The sequence below is a fragment of the Triturus cristatus genome, chromosome 8 (genome assembly GCF_964204655.1).
Source record: "Triturus cristatus chromosome 8, aTriCri1.1, whole genome shotgun sequence".
Classification (NCBI taxonomy): domain Eukaryota; kingdom Metazoa; phylum Chordata; class Amphibia; order Caudata; family Salamandridae; genus Triturus; species Triturus cristatus.
Window position 1 is genome coordinate 1,425,871,672 of NC_140591.1, and position 18,277 is coordinate 1,425,889,948.

The 18,277-nt window shown below is 47.4% G+C and overlaps 2 protein-coding genes across 10 annotated transcripts in view; one reads left to right on the forward strand and one right to left on the reverse strand.

Moving 5' to 3' along the window:
* Positions 1 to 6,755, forward strand: part of LOC146805869 (TRAF3-interacting JNK-activating modulator-like) — an 86,586-nt gene extending 79,831 nt beyond the window's left edge. The window contains exon 4 of the mRNA XM_085623209.1: positions 6,074 to 6,755. Coding sequence (XP_085479335.1) covers positions 6,074 to 6,169 — 96 coding nt within the window. The 3' untranslated portion in view covers positions 6,170 to 6,755. The remainder of the gene's footprint in view (positions 1 to 6,073) is intronic.
* Positions 1 to 18,277, reverse strand: part of LOC146805870 (UPF0739 protein C1orf74 homolog) — a 66,855-nt gene that overhangs the window by 16,094 nt on the left and 32,484 nt on the right. The gene's annotated exons all lie outside the window — the stretch shown is intronic.

Sequence of the window (18,277 nt, forward strand, 5' to 3'; positions counted from 1 at the left end):
CGTGGTGAAGCCCCTGGGGGCACCGAAGTACAAGGCGCTCCAGGTTAGTTCCACTGCTCATGTAGACAATCAGAGTTCTCCAGCTCTACCCATAACTGGAAAGGCGGCCACATGAGAATTATATGGTAGGCTTTGTGTTGTGCTTATTCATTACCCGGGTCCGTCCCCTGCTAACGTGGCTTTCCTACGACTCAGTGGGAATCCTCCAGGTTCCAGGATCACTGCTGTGCCCAGGGCGGGCCCCCCACAGAACCCTCAGGGGCCCCTGACAAGCCACTGGGTCGCAATGTCATCTGTGCAGGTCCGCCCACATCTCCTCGGGCTCGCAGCTATCCCTTATTGCCCAGCCTGGCGGATCCCTCTCCGCTGACTCACCGATCTGAAGGCCAGACGGGGCCCCACACCCATCTCTCTTCAATGGCCCTCTGTCTCTCCCGTAATTTCTCACCCCCAGCATAGGTCCCTCAGGACCACTTCAATAACATCGCAGCACACACTGACGCAGTGGCCCCACCAGCTCTTCGTCCGCAGTTTCACCGTGGCTCCGGCCACGGCACAGGTCGCAAGCAAGGGCCGGCCACCTCGATGTCAGCCGCAGCACCGGCCGGGTGCCACAACTGGGGCAGTCCTCACCCCACCGGGGGCTGCAAGCACCCCTTGCTCTCCTCCTCATGCTGCACCGTGCAACGACATGCGGCAGCGACCACCACAGCTGGGGAGCCGATATCCTCCTCCTTCTGCTCTCGCCCACGAGGCAGGGTGCACCGCAGCTCAGGATGTGGCCCTAGGACGTCATCACAGGCCACTGCCCAAAATGGTGGCTGCCAGGTGCCCAGTGCGCGTCTGCCGAAGCAGGTCTGTGTCTGCTACCGGCCTGCAGGATTCGGTAGGATTGCAGGATCAGGCTGGCCGGTTGCTTAAGAGCTCACGTCCTGTCAGCCATGTTGCTAGGCCACGTCACTGAGAGAATGAATTCCAACCAATCTTAATAAAGTTCCCAGGTTTCCCATTGACAGTACTGCAGCAAAGAGATGCATTTCTTTTCCTGGACATTCAATCTGTAGTATTAAATCTATCCCAGATTTCCATCCACAAAAACAGTAAATCCCTATGTGAGCTGTGCAGATTTCACCCCTGCCTCCAAACTCTAGTCATATCCCTTCCAATTCATCACTGTGGGTGTCAAACGACAATCCCTCCTTCCCATCCCCTCCCTAGGTAGGCCTTGTTCAAGACCTACAACAGGACACTGATCCACTAGCTCACCTGGCTTTTCCTTCTGTTATGCCTCAAGAGTTTACTCCTTCCCACTGATATTGTAAAAATACACCCTCCTCTCCAACTTCCTATACCTGTACTCTGTGCCACTGTTCTTTGTGCCTGCAGACCTGCTCATGAACTACCTTACCAGAGTGACAGCTATAGGAATTTGGAAACCAAAGTATATGTTCTTTTAAACAGAGCACTCCTTGGTAGGCCTGAACGGCAGGCTGCTACCCTTGGAAAGATCAATAAATACTGTGTCCAGAGCAGACAAATGAGCAGAATACAGCATAAAGGTGGATTTATTTACAAGAAGATATAATGCAATGCCTCTCAACCTAACCCAGACTCGGTGCTACAAATGCTGATCTACATTCAGCACCAGAATGCAATGGCACGGGCATGGACAAATGGAAGACACTGCCTGTGTTTTACTCATGTTACTGGCACAGTATGCACTGGTACATGTATGTGGCTTTGCCTATAGTCCACAGAAGACACTCTGGCACCTATAACCTTTGCCCCATTTGATATATGTGTATGGGTGAATGAGAGGTATGGTCATGGCTCCAAAAGTGTATTTCCCATGTAAATTACCATACACAATATTTGAAAAAACCTCTGGCCAAATGTTATTCTTTGTAAGTACTGCAGTCATAGGTTCTGGGCACCTGGTATGTCCCATGGTCAGTCCCTACGATCTAAGGCTGCAGAAAGAGATATATATATATATATATATATTTTTTTTCTTAACTAAAAAAAACAAAGGTTACAGGGACGTTATATAGTTAGGAAATAGAGTTTACAGGGACGTTATAGTTAAGCAGTCGCTCTAATGAAATAATGTCAGGGTTCGCTCGCCTTTCCAGAGCCTGACTATTGAAAACAACATGCGGGAACATTTTCTTTGCTTTTCTTATCCCTCTTTACACCTATGCAGAACTCCCTAAAGTGTTAAAAGGACTCTCACCTACTGAGATTCGCCATGGGAAGCTTCATCATTGAGATCTCAACCAGATACCTCGTATATCTGGAGGGGCCGGACCCTGGAAACCAAGGTATTTCTTTGATTGTATAAATCTATATATGTTTCTGTGCGCTGTTTCTGTGGTACATTTACAAGAGTTTTTGACATTGTCACCAAGAGTCCTGCGGGGTCCAGTGAGGTCCCCTGGGTGATCATGCCAGAGCAGCCCCATGGCTCCTGAGGAATCCCGCTGGCTCAAAAAAGAATTTATGAAAGAAGGAAAATGTGGGGTGTGGGTCAGACCAGTCCTTATTGCTAACACTGCGCTCCACACATTTCCACACCATGCCATGCACCGATATGATACACTGCTTATCAGCTTACATATTACATAACTGATGATATCTGCAATCTACAGTGTAATCGATGACAGTGCAAGTTATAATTAGGTAAATTATGTATATCTTGTGGAATTCAGTGTTTTTTAGGTTTCTAAACATTAGTGCACCGGTCTCCAACCTTTTCTGCAGTGAGAGCTACTTATGATCAGTGAAAATCATTCAACGGTGGCACCTCCGTTAATGCCGAGGAGAGTCGCCCCACCTGCTGCGAGTGCAGCAGGTACACACAGAATAAAATGGTCATTACCGTACCATTTTATTATTCTATGTGCCGCAGGCCAAGCTACCACAAGTGTGATGGTGGGGGGGGGGGGGGGGGGAGCAGACAGATTCCTGCACATTGCAGTATGACTGCTTCAAGTGGGTATGACACATCATGACAGATTGGCCAAATCTGTCACGCGAACCTCAGAGCCTGCAAACCCAGTGCTGTAAAACAGTCGAGGGATTGCAGGTACAGGCACCAGCCTCCAAAAATGTTTTGGGTTAGCCTGCTCTAACCAATCCAGCTCAAGCATTGGCTGTTTTGGAAGCAGGAAATAAACCACCTTTCTTTCCTGCTCGTTGTCAGGAAGGGCAACAGGCAACATATCGGTGAGTTTTACGGCGCGCCGTACCCGATCTATTTTAAAAGTAGCTAGTCTCCCCTGAAATCATTGTGAGCTACTGAAGACCAAGCCACTCGCGCAATGTTACCAGACACCCCCACGCCCGTTTCATTCATCATGCCTTGTGTCCATGGAGCCAAAGACTATGGTTTTAACAAAATACTTTGACAAAGGGCACTCTGACAGGGCTGCCATGTGTGTCAGTTTGTGTGGCCTTTGGAGATGTATGAACATGTGTGTATATAAATGGGATGTATGGGCTGAATGAGTCTGTCATATGTACTTGTGGCACAGGACATACCTTCGTCATATGCAACCCTTTTTTTTAAATGGAAGAAATTTAAAGTGCAAAAAATAATATAATATGGAACATTTTTTTGCACTTTAAATTTCTCCCGCTTCAAAAAATACCTGTAATTTTCAGTTATAAATATGACATTGTGTCTACCAGCCACTGGGAGCAAGATGCCTTGTGTGTGTAAATGCGCGGGAGACATGGTGCCATGTTTACAGCAGCCTTTGTATTGAACATCCTGACCTTCAATAGCACAAGCTGCGGGCTGCGGAGCCAAACTTTCTTTCAGAAATTAATCCCTGGCATACAAACTTTATGGTGAACTTTCAAAGGTGACTTTTCATTGTTTCGGTTCTGGGTCATGCAGAGCAACACGGAGAGAGCAGAGGTGTGCAGATGCCGGGTGGAGACCAGAATGCATTTGCAGAGGCTGTGGAGCGGCGTGGAGGCAGAATATGCAGAACTGAATGGGGGAGGGGGGCGGGCTGGGGTATGTTAGGGCCGTCCTGGTCCAGTCAGCTGTCTACTTGACATCTACTTGCCGACCACGCCCGGTCCGTCAGTGGCGGCTCCGGGGGCCTTGAGACCGACAGGGTTGAGTCCCCTGCCACCCATTGCATTAGCCACCACCGCCCCTCAAGCATTGCAGAAAAAGCAGAGTGCAGACGCTGGGAGGAGACAGCAGAGGCCGCCGTATTGGTACCTCCTTGGTCCGGTTAGCCATCTACTTGCCAGTCACGCCCGCGGGACGGTCTACAGCAACCAGTGGCAGCTTTGACTGCTCCGGGGCAACCTGCCCGCAGCACACAGCAAGTCATCTCCTCAGTAAACGCAAGACCACCATTAGCAAAACTTGCTGGCCAACGTTCCTCGGGGATGAATAGAATCCAGTTGCAGTTGGCGGTTTATCCCTATCCCCGTCAGTTGCCATACGCCCCAGTTCCCCATGCTCAGGTCCACCGTCCGGCAATACATGTCCAGAGCAAGGGTCCGGCATAAGCAAGCAAGGTGGTAAGGCTCTAGAGCCGCGACACAACAGCTGCTAGGCGTGGAGCCGGCCGGCACTAGTACAGTGCAACTTGTGCCTCTCCAACATTAGGGCACATACCAGCCATGCTCTGCGCATGTAACACAAGAGGAGCGCACAGCATTCAGCACACCTCCAACAGCCACCCAAGTAACCAAAGGCTCCACCACCGCCATCCAGCCACCCAGCTAGACTTAACACCACCCATGGCTTTTAATCACGTCTGTCAAAGTCCAGGTTTCTGCCAGGAGATACTCCATGTGTTCCTCTCCCCGCCCATCTAGACCGCTGAATGCCTTAACCACACATATGCGTGGTTAAGGCAGATGCGTGATTTAGGCAAGCGTTGTTCTGCTTGTGTGGAAAGGCAGGCATGAGTCAGCTCGGTTGTTAAGGCTGTTTTCCTTTTGTAGGTCCCTTGAGAGGGTGAGCTTGTAATCTTGCATGGGAAGGGGATATTTGGCTTGACCCATCCCAGATGGTAACTGCAAGGCTTATTTTGCCCGTGTGCAAGAGTGAATCGGTGACCCCTGTAAGCCAGGAGAGGGACACTGTGAGCTGCGCCATGCATTGAGTTCTGTGCAGACACCGCCAAGCCCATACCGGCTCTTTGAAGTGACCCAGAATGCCAGAGGGAGCGACCATAGAAGTAATATTGCCAACAAAGTGCCAAGACTTCTGTATGCCTTAGTGGCAACCCAGTATGCAAACAAGTCACAAATGAGGAATTTAGTGCTTTGACGCTGCCGGCTATTATTCATCTTTATTTAAGAAAGAATGATACAAGTCATAAAAGGTCACAAAGAGGACCGTTCTACTCTTTGCTGTTTCTACAAATGAACCTTTAATGAACCAAGGCACGCAAACAAGAAATTTGGGTTCTGCCTTGAGGCGGAAAGATTTTTACTCTTCCTAAACTAAAGAAACAGTGACATTTCCAACACAAAAATCTTTTCCTCGCTCTTCAAGTAATACACAATTGTTTCCTATTTCAGAAATTACCCAGACCTTGTACTGAGGAGAACCCGTAAAGGAATTAGGGTTTGAAACGCATAGACCACGACTAATGGGGTATCCTTGCACAACGTAGATCAATATGGAGGACTAAAAATTAATTTTCAGTGTAAAAGAAAAACAATCCCATCAAGTCCATATTAGATATCTTGGACCCCCATACTGTACACCAAGAGCCCCTGTTGTTAATCTATCGCTCTGGCTCCCCAAATGTAGGACTGGTTGAATATTGAATTTTACATGTTTTTTATATGTTTATGCTTTAAGATTTGTTTGTCACAATGAACACAAAGATTTTTTTAAACGTTATACATTTCATAATAGAAAGTTGATATTTCTCTCTTGCTTGAAAAGATATTTAAGATTAAAAAGTGATATGAGCATTTGTAAAAAAATATCCAGAGGTCATGTTTATTGAGTAAAAATGATCTTCACAAAGAAGTAAAATTGTTAAAATGACGCAGCCAACTATTGTTGTTTCGTGTTTATATGGTATAGGTTACGGCACAGGAGAGTTACTGCAGCAACCCCATATCACAGGAGCAACATGGTACAAAGTATTGTCAAGTTCGCCCCATCACACGGGAAAACTAAAGCTGCGACCTGCGGGTCGAAACTGAGCACCAAGACCTGCCCCCTCACTGACCCTGTGGATTAAGGAGGACGCCGAGTGGACTTTATTCCGCCGCTGACATCCAATTTGGGAGTACAAGATCAACTCCTTCCCCCCTGTGTGGGGACTGGCTGCACTTATTGCACCAACAGAAACCTGGAGCACCTCCAATCGCTGTTGAGACAGGCAGCACTGCTTGGGAGAGAGCCTGCGACTGCTGCTGCGTGTACCATAAGCTGCCCGAATATGCTGAGCAGGTTCAGAGCATTACAAGTGCCAACAGACGGGCACCCGCTGAAGTGCTGAACGCTTCTGTGCTGCTGGAGCGGGTAAGACTTGATTTGTGCCCCGGGTGATTAGCTGCTGAAGGTGATGTGGCACTGTAGACACTTTTGACGATATCCTGAGAGTCAAAGAGGACTCTTGAGTAAGGCCTACTAGTGAGCATTCCCTGGATGCGGCCATCAGTGAAAGCAGAATTATCCTGTACACACTGCAAGGGAGAGTGTGGGAAAAGGGTTTGCTAGATAACGACTAGAGCCCCGGCCTCAAGTGGATTGTGTTATTGTTTCCGAATATCGTATACTTCTTTGAATGAACAGAGTTAGAAATAAAACACTTCTTTCTATGGTAAAAACAATTATTTGACTGGACATTGATTTATTGACATTACTGAGTGCACTTTGAGTTATGACTTGTGTTCACTAATCTCTATCTACACATCCCTACCCCACCGCCCTCCTGAAAGAGCCTTTGACTGCTCATCCAAAGCTACTGCTCAGAGTCAAGTGCAGAAGGGGTAATTGGCCCAGTTGCTCATGATCCATAGTAGGTCGAGCCCTGGGAAAACAGAGTTGGGCTGAAGTAAAATGAAGGCAGGAAAACTCTGAGATAAGTGAAAAGGATTTATTTCCAATAATTGAAGCACCCACGACCGAGCGCTCCCGCTGCGTGCCAGGATCTTGGCAAACTGATTAACGTTGACAGAATCCTGGCACGCATAGAGCAGAGCCCGATCGTGGAACCATATTCAAACAATACATAGAGAGTGAGACACCCTCGCGCTGGCAAAGTAAGCAACACTACACACTACAACTTCTCCCCCCCAAAAGAACAAAAGGAAAATTGAACTATGAAGCAGAAGAAAAACATTTGTCAAAAACAATGGTAAGCATAATTGAACCTGGAGGGTAATCTTCTATTGCGATAACCCAAATCAGCAGATCGCATGGGAAAACCGGCAAAAGTCGAAACAGTCTTAGAGACAAGACTTTCTTGCAGATTGATGTGTGAGGGTGAACATTGAGAGGGAAAAATTCTCCCAGTATCAGGTTCTCGCACAGTTGGTGAAACACCAGAAGTAGGATCATGCAACCAACTAGTCCAGCCACAATGTTCAACCTCTTGTGTAGACAACTTCAGTAAAGACTTGACCTGTGATCCAGAAAGATGCACAAGTGATCTTTTATTCCACCACCCCTTACTACCAAGGAGTGCTGAACCTTTACTTATACCGGTGACCTGCACAGGGGCAGAAAATTTAGACAAATCCTTGGGAACTTTTGGGGGATTTTTGATAAGAACCCAATCAAAGACTTTCAATTCCATATTATTAAAATATTTACCTGAATCATGGAAGGACTTCATAAAATTCTGCTAATGCAACACACTAGACTCAAGACTTCTGTTACGAGGGCCACCCTTATCATGTTTGTTTTGCAACCAATTGAGACACAAATCGGTGTGGGCATTTCTACCCCTCAAAAAGGGTAAAAGGAGGAACTCCTGTGGTGCAGTGAGGATAAATATTATAAGACCATAATTTAGCCTCAACACAATCTTGAACGTCTTGACCAGATGAAAGAGCTGCTTGAATGGCATCCTTAATTAATCTGTTTACCCTTTCAACCAAACCATTGGACGCTGGGGAATACACAGCAACTTTAAAATGAGTGACATTGTTTTCAGCTAAAAATGTACACATCCTGTTCGAGACAAAATGGGTACCATTGTCAGTTACAATAATAGATGGCGAACCTTCCACAGCAAAAACATTTTTCAAAAATGTGAAAGCATTAGAGGTGCTGGCTGAATCACAGAACATATGATAAATCCATTTAGAATGGTAGTCAACCATCAGGATGAGAAACTTGAGGTTATGGGGTAGGACATCATACGGTCCATAAAAATCTAAGGTGAAGGCGCGGTCGTGCGCATTGTCTGAACGCGGTGAAGCAGAAAATGGCAATGAAGGCACTGAAAATAAGTGAGGAGTTGGTTGGTGGGTGCTGGCAATGTGGATCCGGTCATCGCCAAATGAAGTAAAATGAAGACGAGAAAATTCTGAGATAAGTTGTATATATATATTTCTAATAATTGAAGCACCCACGACCAAGCGCTCGCGCTGCGTACCAGGATCTCGGCCAACTGATTAACATTGACAGAATCCTGGCACGCACAGAGCAGAGACCGATCATGGAACCATATTCAAACAATACATAGAGAGCGAGACACCCTCGCGCTGGCTGCAGCGCAATGATGCCTCCAAGCAAAGTAAGCAACGCTACACACTACATGGGCCCAGTAGCCCCTCCGTGCCCTGAGCCCTCTGAAACGGATTCTGACAGACTCAGATACATTTTTGGAGTTACTAAAAACACAGTTTCTTGCTAGACAGTCAACAGAATTTGTGGTCTGCTCAAAATATCTACTGGCCTATTCAAACATAACTTCTCCAGTGGCTGCCTCTAGAAAATAGCCAAATTTAAACCTGGCTGCCTTTCTTACACAGCACAAACACATCCAACAACCACCACACTTACATAACAAATGATCTGTCCCACGAGGCTCACACAACACAGAAAGCTAGGCAATGGCCATTCTTCAAAATGTATAAATGAAAACAAGGCAATCCTGCTAACCAACCGTTTTGCAGCCTGTTCCCAAGTTATGGAAGACCTACTTTAGAAGATTGGCCCCTACGTTGCTTTCTTTTTAAAAGGAAGTGAAAATTCAATTGAAGGAAAACCTATTGGGCTAAATCCAGTCTACTGGGGGCATGAAACACAAAGATAAACATGACTTGTGTGTATATGCTTTGCAGCAGTTTTCCTTCCTTACTCATTTCAGCTTCGTTTCTCACCTTTACTGACAAACCAATAATTACAGACATGGTTGAGACTCTGTTAGAATTACTAGTGTTTTAAAGTTTTGCAATACATATAGCATGCCATTACTAATTATGTCCTTCGTTCTCATATTGCCTGGCACATCACAGAAGAAGTGGTTTATCAGATAGGCCAGTGTCACCACAACACGACCTTTAAGGCTACAAAACTCACAATGCTGTCATTTGTTATATGCCACTGTGTCACAGCATCACCTGCCCCGTGCAGCAGAGGCCTTAAATAGTAAATGACTAGAACCCCTTAAGTGCCATTCTAAAGTAACCATCTATGTCTATTGTGTTCAAAAGGGCCACCTCGATTTGTTGGCACACGTTTTAATCATTTTTGTTGCTGTTCTGAAAAAAATTCTTGCTATATTTCTCTTGGCGAAAAATGTAGAGCCTGGGTGAAGTGTCACCAGCGGTCGAAGTGGGCGGGATCGGCAGGGCACGGCGTGCCCCTACTTCTTCAATTCCAGGGATTCCGTCCCCCTACTTTTTTATTTTGAAAATGCGTCCCAGGACACAAGAAATCACCATCACCTATAAATAAAGCTCGGAGTTCCTGGCGTTCGGGGACGGGCGGCAGAGAAGTAATAAGACTCTGTCTTTTCCTTCTCGCCCAGAGAAGAAAAATACAGTGTCCACTTCTGCTCTGCCGCTTCAGCTGCCCCCCCCCCACACTCTTTCCTTCTTCCCTCTCTTTCTGTCTAGCAGTTCTTCACTTACTGAAAACCGAGACTTCAAGACAGGGTTTTCACTCTCTTTCCTCTCCTTTCTTTTATTTGCTCCCCTGTGAAATGGATCCAAAAAGAAAAACATTTTTACTGGAAATGTCGTCTTTTAATTCCAAAGCGCAGCATCTGGAATAAAAGGTTAAAAATATGAAAAATAACTAAATAAAGTAAGACAGAGTGGTAGCTAACTGGCCAGATTGATTTTATTTACACCCAAACACATTAGCGACACTTTTACAGAGTTTGCCAGTGAAGCGCTATTTTTGTTTAAAGCCCTATTTTTGAATTCTTGTCTTTGTTTTCCCTGGGCTTCAACTAGTGCACCAATCCTGGAGGTACTTCAAAGTGTGGATTGGAAAACAAAATGTGTACTGCGACTCTGTGTCCAGGGATGCGGTCTTTTTACCATACTGCTTACGTTTTGTAAGGATATAAGCAATGGACATTGAAATGGGTCCATTCAGGGCCCTGTAGTCATGTCCTTAACTTTTCAGGCATAAGCACTCACTGATTTCTGAATAGTGAGTGTAAACGTGTTAAGGTAACCATGTTGTTCCTGCTTACATTTCACATGGTTTGCTAAATTTTGCATTCCCTATGAGGGTTTGCTTTTTCCAGGATGTTGTTACTTTTTTTTGTAGGCCGCACATTGCTCTTGTCTAGTGCGTCATTTAAATTGAGCCGCATCCAGGTGTTTATAGCCGGCAGCAATTGGGTTGTAGTGGAAGGCAGTGTGAGTTTTCGCATTGGGGCAGTATGGTGTTCAGTAGGGGAGAGGATGTGGCACTATTGCCAGAGCTACTGAATTTGGAACTGGGGAACCAGGTTCAGCCTTAATAACCAGTCCACCTGACCACTCTCCTGAGGGAGCACATTCCTATGCTAGACCTTAGAAGGCTGCGCAAGACCTTAGACCAGCAGGTGGACCCTAGCAGTGGCAAGTGTGGGTTAACCTTCAAGGTTTGTCCACCACAATCCATACTAAAGTTCACCTCCAGTCTTGCAGACAGGCCTATGAAGCAGCATACCATAGTGACAGTGACTCGGTCACTGAGGTCACAGGACACTTGAGAAGGGCTAGCTCTAGGGCAGTGCAACCGGTGTGACCGCACCGGGTGCTGACTTTGGGTGGAGGCATTATGTTTGCAAGTATATTAAGGTTTTAAAAGCGCTTGCTGCCTCCTTCCTGGCCTCCAGCAATTTTCGGCAGCACTTCTAGGGCCAGCACCCATGGGAGCACTGGAGTACTGGAGTTACCTCACCCAGGGACGCCGGGTGCATAGTTGTCAAATGGTGTCGGGAATCGTCATTGATTTCAATGGTGATCTGCTGCAAAGTGCTGCTGCCAGGAAGGAGAAAAGTGTCTGGTGTGATCCAAGCCTGGATCAAAGATCAGAAGAACCTGAAAGCAGAGGGGACAGTGTCTGGGTCACTTGCCAGTGACCAGGGGCACGATAGACGAATGCCCAACGATGTCGGGTGATTCAGATGCGAAAAGGCGAAGCTTGACTCTGCAGCCCCGAGGACCAGGAGGAGTCGACGACAACCAGGAGCTGGATTCGAGCTCTCCCACAAAGGATGTCGAGTGCTGCGGTGTTGGTGCTCAGATTGAACACAACAAGCCTTGGAAACAGCAACCCACGCAGGAAGAGAAAAGATGCTACGGTGCTGACCAGCAAGGTTCTGGGGACTCCCCAAGCAACAGAGAGTCAGGGCATGTCTGGAGCAACCAGGTAAGCCCAATTAGAAGTAAAGTTACCTTCACAGGGACCCACCAGTCGACGGACTAGGGATCGCGAAGTGACCTAGAGAGAAAACACAAAGGGCCAGCTCACGGAACACTCGTGGAGTGTAGGTGAGCAATCTTCGATGCAAATGCTGCTCGGGGTCAGGACTACAAGTAACCCAAAGCTCAGCTGCAGGAGTCATTGGAAAGCTGATGCTTCTGCAAAGTGGCGCGGTGTCCAGGGGTTCGAGTTGCACGGTCGCCACAAGGGATACGGGCTTTAGACTTGCTGTGCACACTGATCAACCTCTACGACCATGGAAACCCACCTCCTGTGTTGCAAAATTCTTCGGAATCCGGCGGGAGCTTTGGAGATGCAAACCGGTCAGATGTGTCTTTGGTGTCTGCCTTGCAGGGGAGTAACTCCTTTACTCCAAGGGAGATTCTTCACTCATGTAGTTCAATGTAGATCATCGAAGTTCCAGGATTCAGTATCAGAGTTTCGTCCAGGTGTAATCTAAAGTCCTTTAGCCAGGGGTTTCCTTTCTTATACCCAAGGAAGGGGTGGGACAAACTCTAGGGAGCCACCTATGGGAGGGTCTGGAAAGAGGGGTGGCTACACCCATTTCCTTTGTCCAGTTTTGTGCAAGAGCAGGGGCTGGTAGCCCCTGCAACCGGTTTGAGCTGGACTATGCACAGGGACACCAAATGTGATCCCAGTGCTGAACTTCAAAGCACTCTTGGAGTGCACCCACCCAGCCCCAATACATTAAAGCCTGTCTGGGAGGTGGCAACACCTCCCTGTGACAGGAAACCTATTGTCCAGGCCTCCCCTGCCAGAGTTTCATCCAGCAGCAGGAGGGCAGACTTGTGTCTGTGGCTGGCAGCATCCATTTTGTGATGCCAGGGCTCTGTTAGCTGGTACCGGGTATACCGGTGCTGTCATGTCTCTCCCTCTGGAAGGGTGGGATCATACTCCCACACCAGTTACTGGTGTGGGGGTATGATTCCAAGTTGTTTGACACCAAACACAACATGTTTCCGTGCAGCCATCCCAAAGTTCACATTTACCGTTTGGTTATAATGCACTTAAGAGTGTATGGTTTATTATTTTGACATGTGTACACATGCTAACAGTCTTTGGAAAGATTTTGCCTTATTAGTACCAGTGTAACATACAAATGCAACAGTGAGAAAGGTGATCAGTCAACCTTTGCAATGAGCCATCCACTCATAAGAAAACAATTCACATTTTTTATTAACTTTTGATACGTTTGAGCTGTAAACAATTTATTAGTTTAAATGGTCAGATCATGCAACAGATCTCGCATTAGATAGCAAATATGGAAGAGCCATAATTATATAGGAAACATTTGCAAACTAGGATATTTTGCCATTCATGTTTGAACTGCTGTTGTGGAAAAAGGGAGAAGTGCTGATGACAAACTCCATGGCTCGGCGACAAATGGCTTGTGCTTCCACATTTTATCGTATTTGGGACATTCTGTGATTAGAAGCATATCCTACTTTGTGAATGTGTTTTAATGTCAATAACTCATTATAACCTTATATATTCATGTGTATCCATTGGTTGATTAAACTAGGCAGTGAAATGCCAAACAAATACTAACAAGCATTTGCAATGCATTAGGTCTCGCATTTACGCGAGTTTGAGCTATTGACATTGCAAATAACAATGCCTATTGGCATTGTCATTTACAATGCCAATAGCTTTAACTCGCGTAACTGCGAGATCTATTGCATTGCAAATGTTTGTTTCCGGACTGCAGTGAGAACAGGTACATCCATGTGCGCGTGCTCACACTCCTCACTTCTCACTAGTTACGGCATGACGTTATGCCCGGTGAGCATTGTAGGGAAAGGGAAATCCTTTAAAGAGAGTCATTTTCTCTCTGGATTTCCCTTCTCTTTGTGAAACTCAGGAGCAGCAACATTGTCGTGGTGTCACCAGGGCTTTAAGTGGAAGCTTTTTCAAGATTGTATACAATCCGTAGTTGCTGCTTATTTATCTTATGCAACTAGCAACCATTGACAAAGCCAATAGTACTGACTTCTTGTAGGTATGATGTTACTTGTTGTATCATATATCTGATGCAATGACAGGAACAGCAAAATACAAGTTGTGCGGCACACTACGCTAAACACAGATTTTTAGCTTACGTGTTTTAAGCCACGCCCTTAATTACATTGACCACGCCCGTTTGAGAGACCCCCCAGTGTTTTCATCCCACTTAAAGCCCTGCATTTGCCCTAACGGTTCAGAGACTGACGCCATGACTGTGTGACCAACAAAGTTAACCTGAATTGTGGCTGGCTTGGCACCAGTCTTAGCTGCGGTCCCTACACCTGCGTGTGCAATACACAAAAAAATCAAGTTATGTTTCCATATCCGTTCGCGTATATCTGTTTTGATCTGTTTGTGTCGTACCGTCTGTCTGCCCTAACGGTTCAGAGACTGACGCCATGACTGTGTGACCAACAAAGTTAACCTGAATTGTGGCTGGCTTGGCACCAGTCTTAGCTGCGGACCCTACACCTGCGTGTGCAATACACAAAAAATCAAGTTATGTTTCCATATCCGTTTGCGTATATCTGTTTTGATCTGTTTATGTGTCGTACCGTCTGTCTGACGATCTGCCCACCTCTGTCTTTCTGTCGCTCTATCATTGCCTCTTTGTTCACCAGATCTCCACCCTAGTGGACTGTAGTATGTGGTGGTGAAACACACACGTGCACTTTATGACTTGGGGGGGTTTAAAGTCTGTTTCCATAAAAGATGGCCCCTGAAGCAGGGGTCAGCTGTCCCAGCGGTTTAAAGCTCGGATACCCAGGGAGTTCTCGGGCGCACGTAATCCTCGGATGCCATCCCTGTATCCATTACACGGGGGGAGGGGCTCCGAGCCTGGGGTGTGCACGGCATCGGGGTACACGCCAGCCAACAGCCACTTAAATGCGGTTTATGAAAGAGCTCTCGTTGCAATGGACACGGCGCTCCTGAGACCCGGTCTTCTGATGTGAGTAACCATATCTGTCAGAGATGCAGTTAATCACATTAAGGGAAATGCGACGGGACCGTGTTAACAAACCTGGGGTAAAAACAGGTGACATGAATAAAAAGCAGGTATGATACATTAACCAGTAAACACGTTGTGCATACCTCAGAATAAGATCCCATTTAAAGGTACCAACTACTGTCTCCATAACTTAATCTAACAAGGTGTGAGGCAGTTCAAAATAAACATGGCAGGAGGGGGAGGCAAATGGTGTGCACTTTCGCGGCCGCTTTGATGTTCTCAGTGGCCGCGCGGCTCACTGAGAACATCAAAGCGACGGGAAAGTGATCAGCAGGCTGCCAAATGGTGCGCGCGCCCGGCGCACATGCACTGTAGTTGGCGGCCTGAAAGCACTGGTTTGCACTTCCAAATCCCCCTTTTACAAAAGCTCTGGCGAGAGCAGCGCTAAAGCGCTGGCTCAGGCGAGACCTAAAAATTGGGATGTTTGCGCATTCTGGCCACACCTCTGGCTCCGCCCACTGAGCCAATCCTTGGGTTATTCCCGCCCTCTGATTCTCCGCCCACAGTTCCCCTACTTTTTTCCCCCCACTTCGACCACTGTCACACGTAATAAGTCCAGATGCCACTTTTACCTTCCCGGTTCCAATTTGATTCCAGGAAAATTTGGAATAGCCGGCTCTCAGCCAGGTACGGCGCCTGTAGCTTTTCTGAAAGATTATCTTTAAGAAGAAAACGTGTAGTATACGTGCGCAGACATACTTGTGGTCAGGAAATGGCCAAAAACATGAACAATTATGTAAGATAACCAAACGGCAATACAGGATATGATTAAATGAAACGACGCTTGGCACCAATTTCGGTTCTAATTGCCGCACACCAACAAAATAAGGTTTGCGCCCCGTACATTCGGAAGCATGCTGTCATGTTTACCTCTGTGGTGGGAAAGCTTGCATGCAGCGTTACGTTGTACCGACGGGGATGGACGCAACTATAAGCTCTAATAATGATTTGTGGTACAACATGCTAGTGCTATACAGTGACAGTCTGACAGAAGGGGCTGTGTTCACGAGGCCTCCACCAAACAGAGACAAGCGGTCTCCCATCTCCAATAACAACAAGCATTGGCAAAGCCAATAGGTCTCGCCTTCAAAAGCGAAGTGACGACTATGCCACTGTGTTTTTCCATTGGCACTCCTTGGATATATATTTTATAGTAAAATTAAATTTAAAAAACATGAAAAACTGCTGCTAGTTTGTCACAATGTAGGCGCATGCATGCACGCCTGTGGTAGCCATTTTGGAACACCTAAAAAAAGCTTTTCACCATTGCAAGATGCATGCCGGTATGCATGTGGGCCTCCCGCATAACACACAGGCAGTCATTTTGCCACTTTTAATATACCATTCCAAAATGGCAGATAAGCATTTTACAATGATAAATCAAAAATATATATATATGTGTATGAGCGCTAACACAATTAAACAGGCAGCCTGGTAGCAGTGTGCAACTGCTGGGACCTCAATGGAAAACAAATGCTGCGTGTTTTTCTTAAAAAAATATATAGCGGTGAATCAATTGAGTGCAAAGTCGGGTTCCCTCATCTTACCGGTTATGATGCCATGCTGATCGATGATAAAGGGCAGGTTTGATTTAAATAATCCAACTATATTGATTCACAGAGTGTATCCATGTGAAAGCTCTTGTCTGTGTCCGGTCGTTAAAGGAAAGCTGGCTCAACACACTGTGTCAGACCCGCTGTATATAGCATTAAATAAGAACATTACACCGTGTCCAAAAAAGATCGCATCTGTGCTCCTGCCTTTCTGCCATTGTGTCTCCTGGAGTATAATGGTGTTAACATGCGTGGTCAGTTTATTTGATGCTGGTGACGTACAAAAAAAAATGGACGTTTATGAAAATACGCTCTAAAGCTTTTAAAAGAAGGGTGCCGCCATGTTGGAAAGGTGACTAAAGAATGGAACAGCTGCCCGTGTCAGATAATCTGTAAATTAATCAAAAACAACGCGGTAATGTTATTTTTAGTAAAAGACCATTGTCTAGTCGTGAAATTTGTTGCCACCTATTGCTGTTATTTAGTGCCACTTTGCCTTATGCAAGCGGCTGCCTTGATGTAGTTGTACAGCATATTGCAGGCATAAATGACCTACTCTGAAGGAATGTAAATTTAACGTTGGGAGCAGCGCTCTGCTAATTAGATGCTTTTTGGCGCTACAGTGATCATGAGGCGCTTAACTAAATAATGTCAGAGCTTAAGCTAAAGGCCTGGTCCAGCAGCAGGAGGCGCTGTAGGGCTGTCAACAGCAAGCCTGATATCACAGGAGTGGATCTCACCGACCCCCTGCAGCACCGTCCTGAGACTCACCCACCCTTCGCAGAGTCTGGGGTACAAGCAGCGCTCCCCGTCAGTTACGGGGTGTAGTGTCCTGCGAGACACGTTCTAGTGTCCCGCAGGAAGTTGCACTTTCAGCCACTCCTTTGAGGGCTGGTCACACTGCACCCCACACCCATCCATCACGGGCGTCACGAGTGACGTGGCCCCGTCAATAAAAGGGCCTGAGTGCACGTGCTCGTGGCCAGTTACTGCACCAGTCATCCTGTGTCTGCGTCCAGTCATTTATCTGCATGCGGGCCTGAGGGCCCAATTATTACAATGGCGACGAGCGGGTGAATCCCGCGTGTGCAGCCGCCTCTGAAGGTGGTGAGGGAGTGAGCTGCCCGTGCGATGGGCACCCCCTGAGCATTACCGAAAGATGGCTAATCGCCTGCGGGGCATGTGAAGAGCCCAGGCGTGAAGACGGTGACTGGGAGCCCGCACCGCCGCGACGACCTGCGGGCGTACACAGTGCCCCAGAGTGAAAGTGAAGAAGTCGGGTGCCCACCCCGACCCCGTCGTGCCTGCCGCCGTGTGCTCCTGTGGGGAAGTGCCCCGACGGAAAGCGGACCGATCGGAGCCCACCCGCATCGGCCGCGACCCCCGCAAGTGGCGTGAACCACGCGGAGCCCACCCGCGTGGTGGAGGCCCGCCAGCCGAAGGTGAGGAACCGCGTAAGGGAGAAAGAAAAGGGAAGCCAGCGGGAGCCCACCCCGCATTGGTGTGAAGGTAACGACGGCGGGAGCCCACCCCTGAGGTGTACGATCCAGCGCGAGCGAGGCCGGACCGCCCAGATGCCGGCCGCCGCCGCTACTGCCGCTAGGTGAGTGTAGTGTCCTGCGAGATACGTTCTAGTGTCTCACAGGAAGCTGTAACCCCAGCCACTCCCTCGAGGGCTGGACACACTGCACCCCCACACCCATCCATCACGGGTGCCACGAGTGACGTGGCCCGTCAATAAAAGGGCCCGAGTGCACCTGCTCGTGGCCAGTTACTGTACTACAGATCCAGTGTCTGCGTCCTTCATTTCCG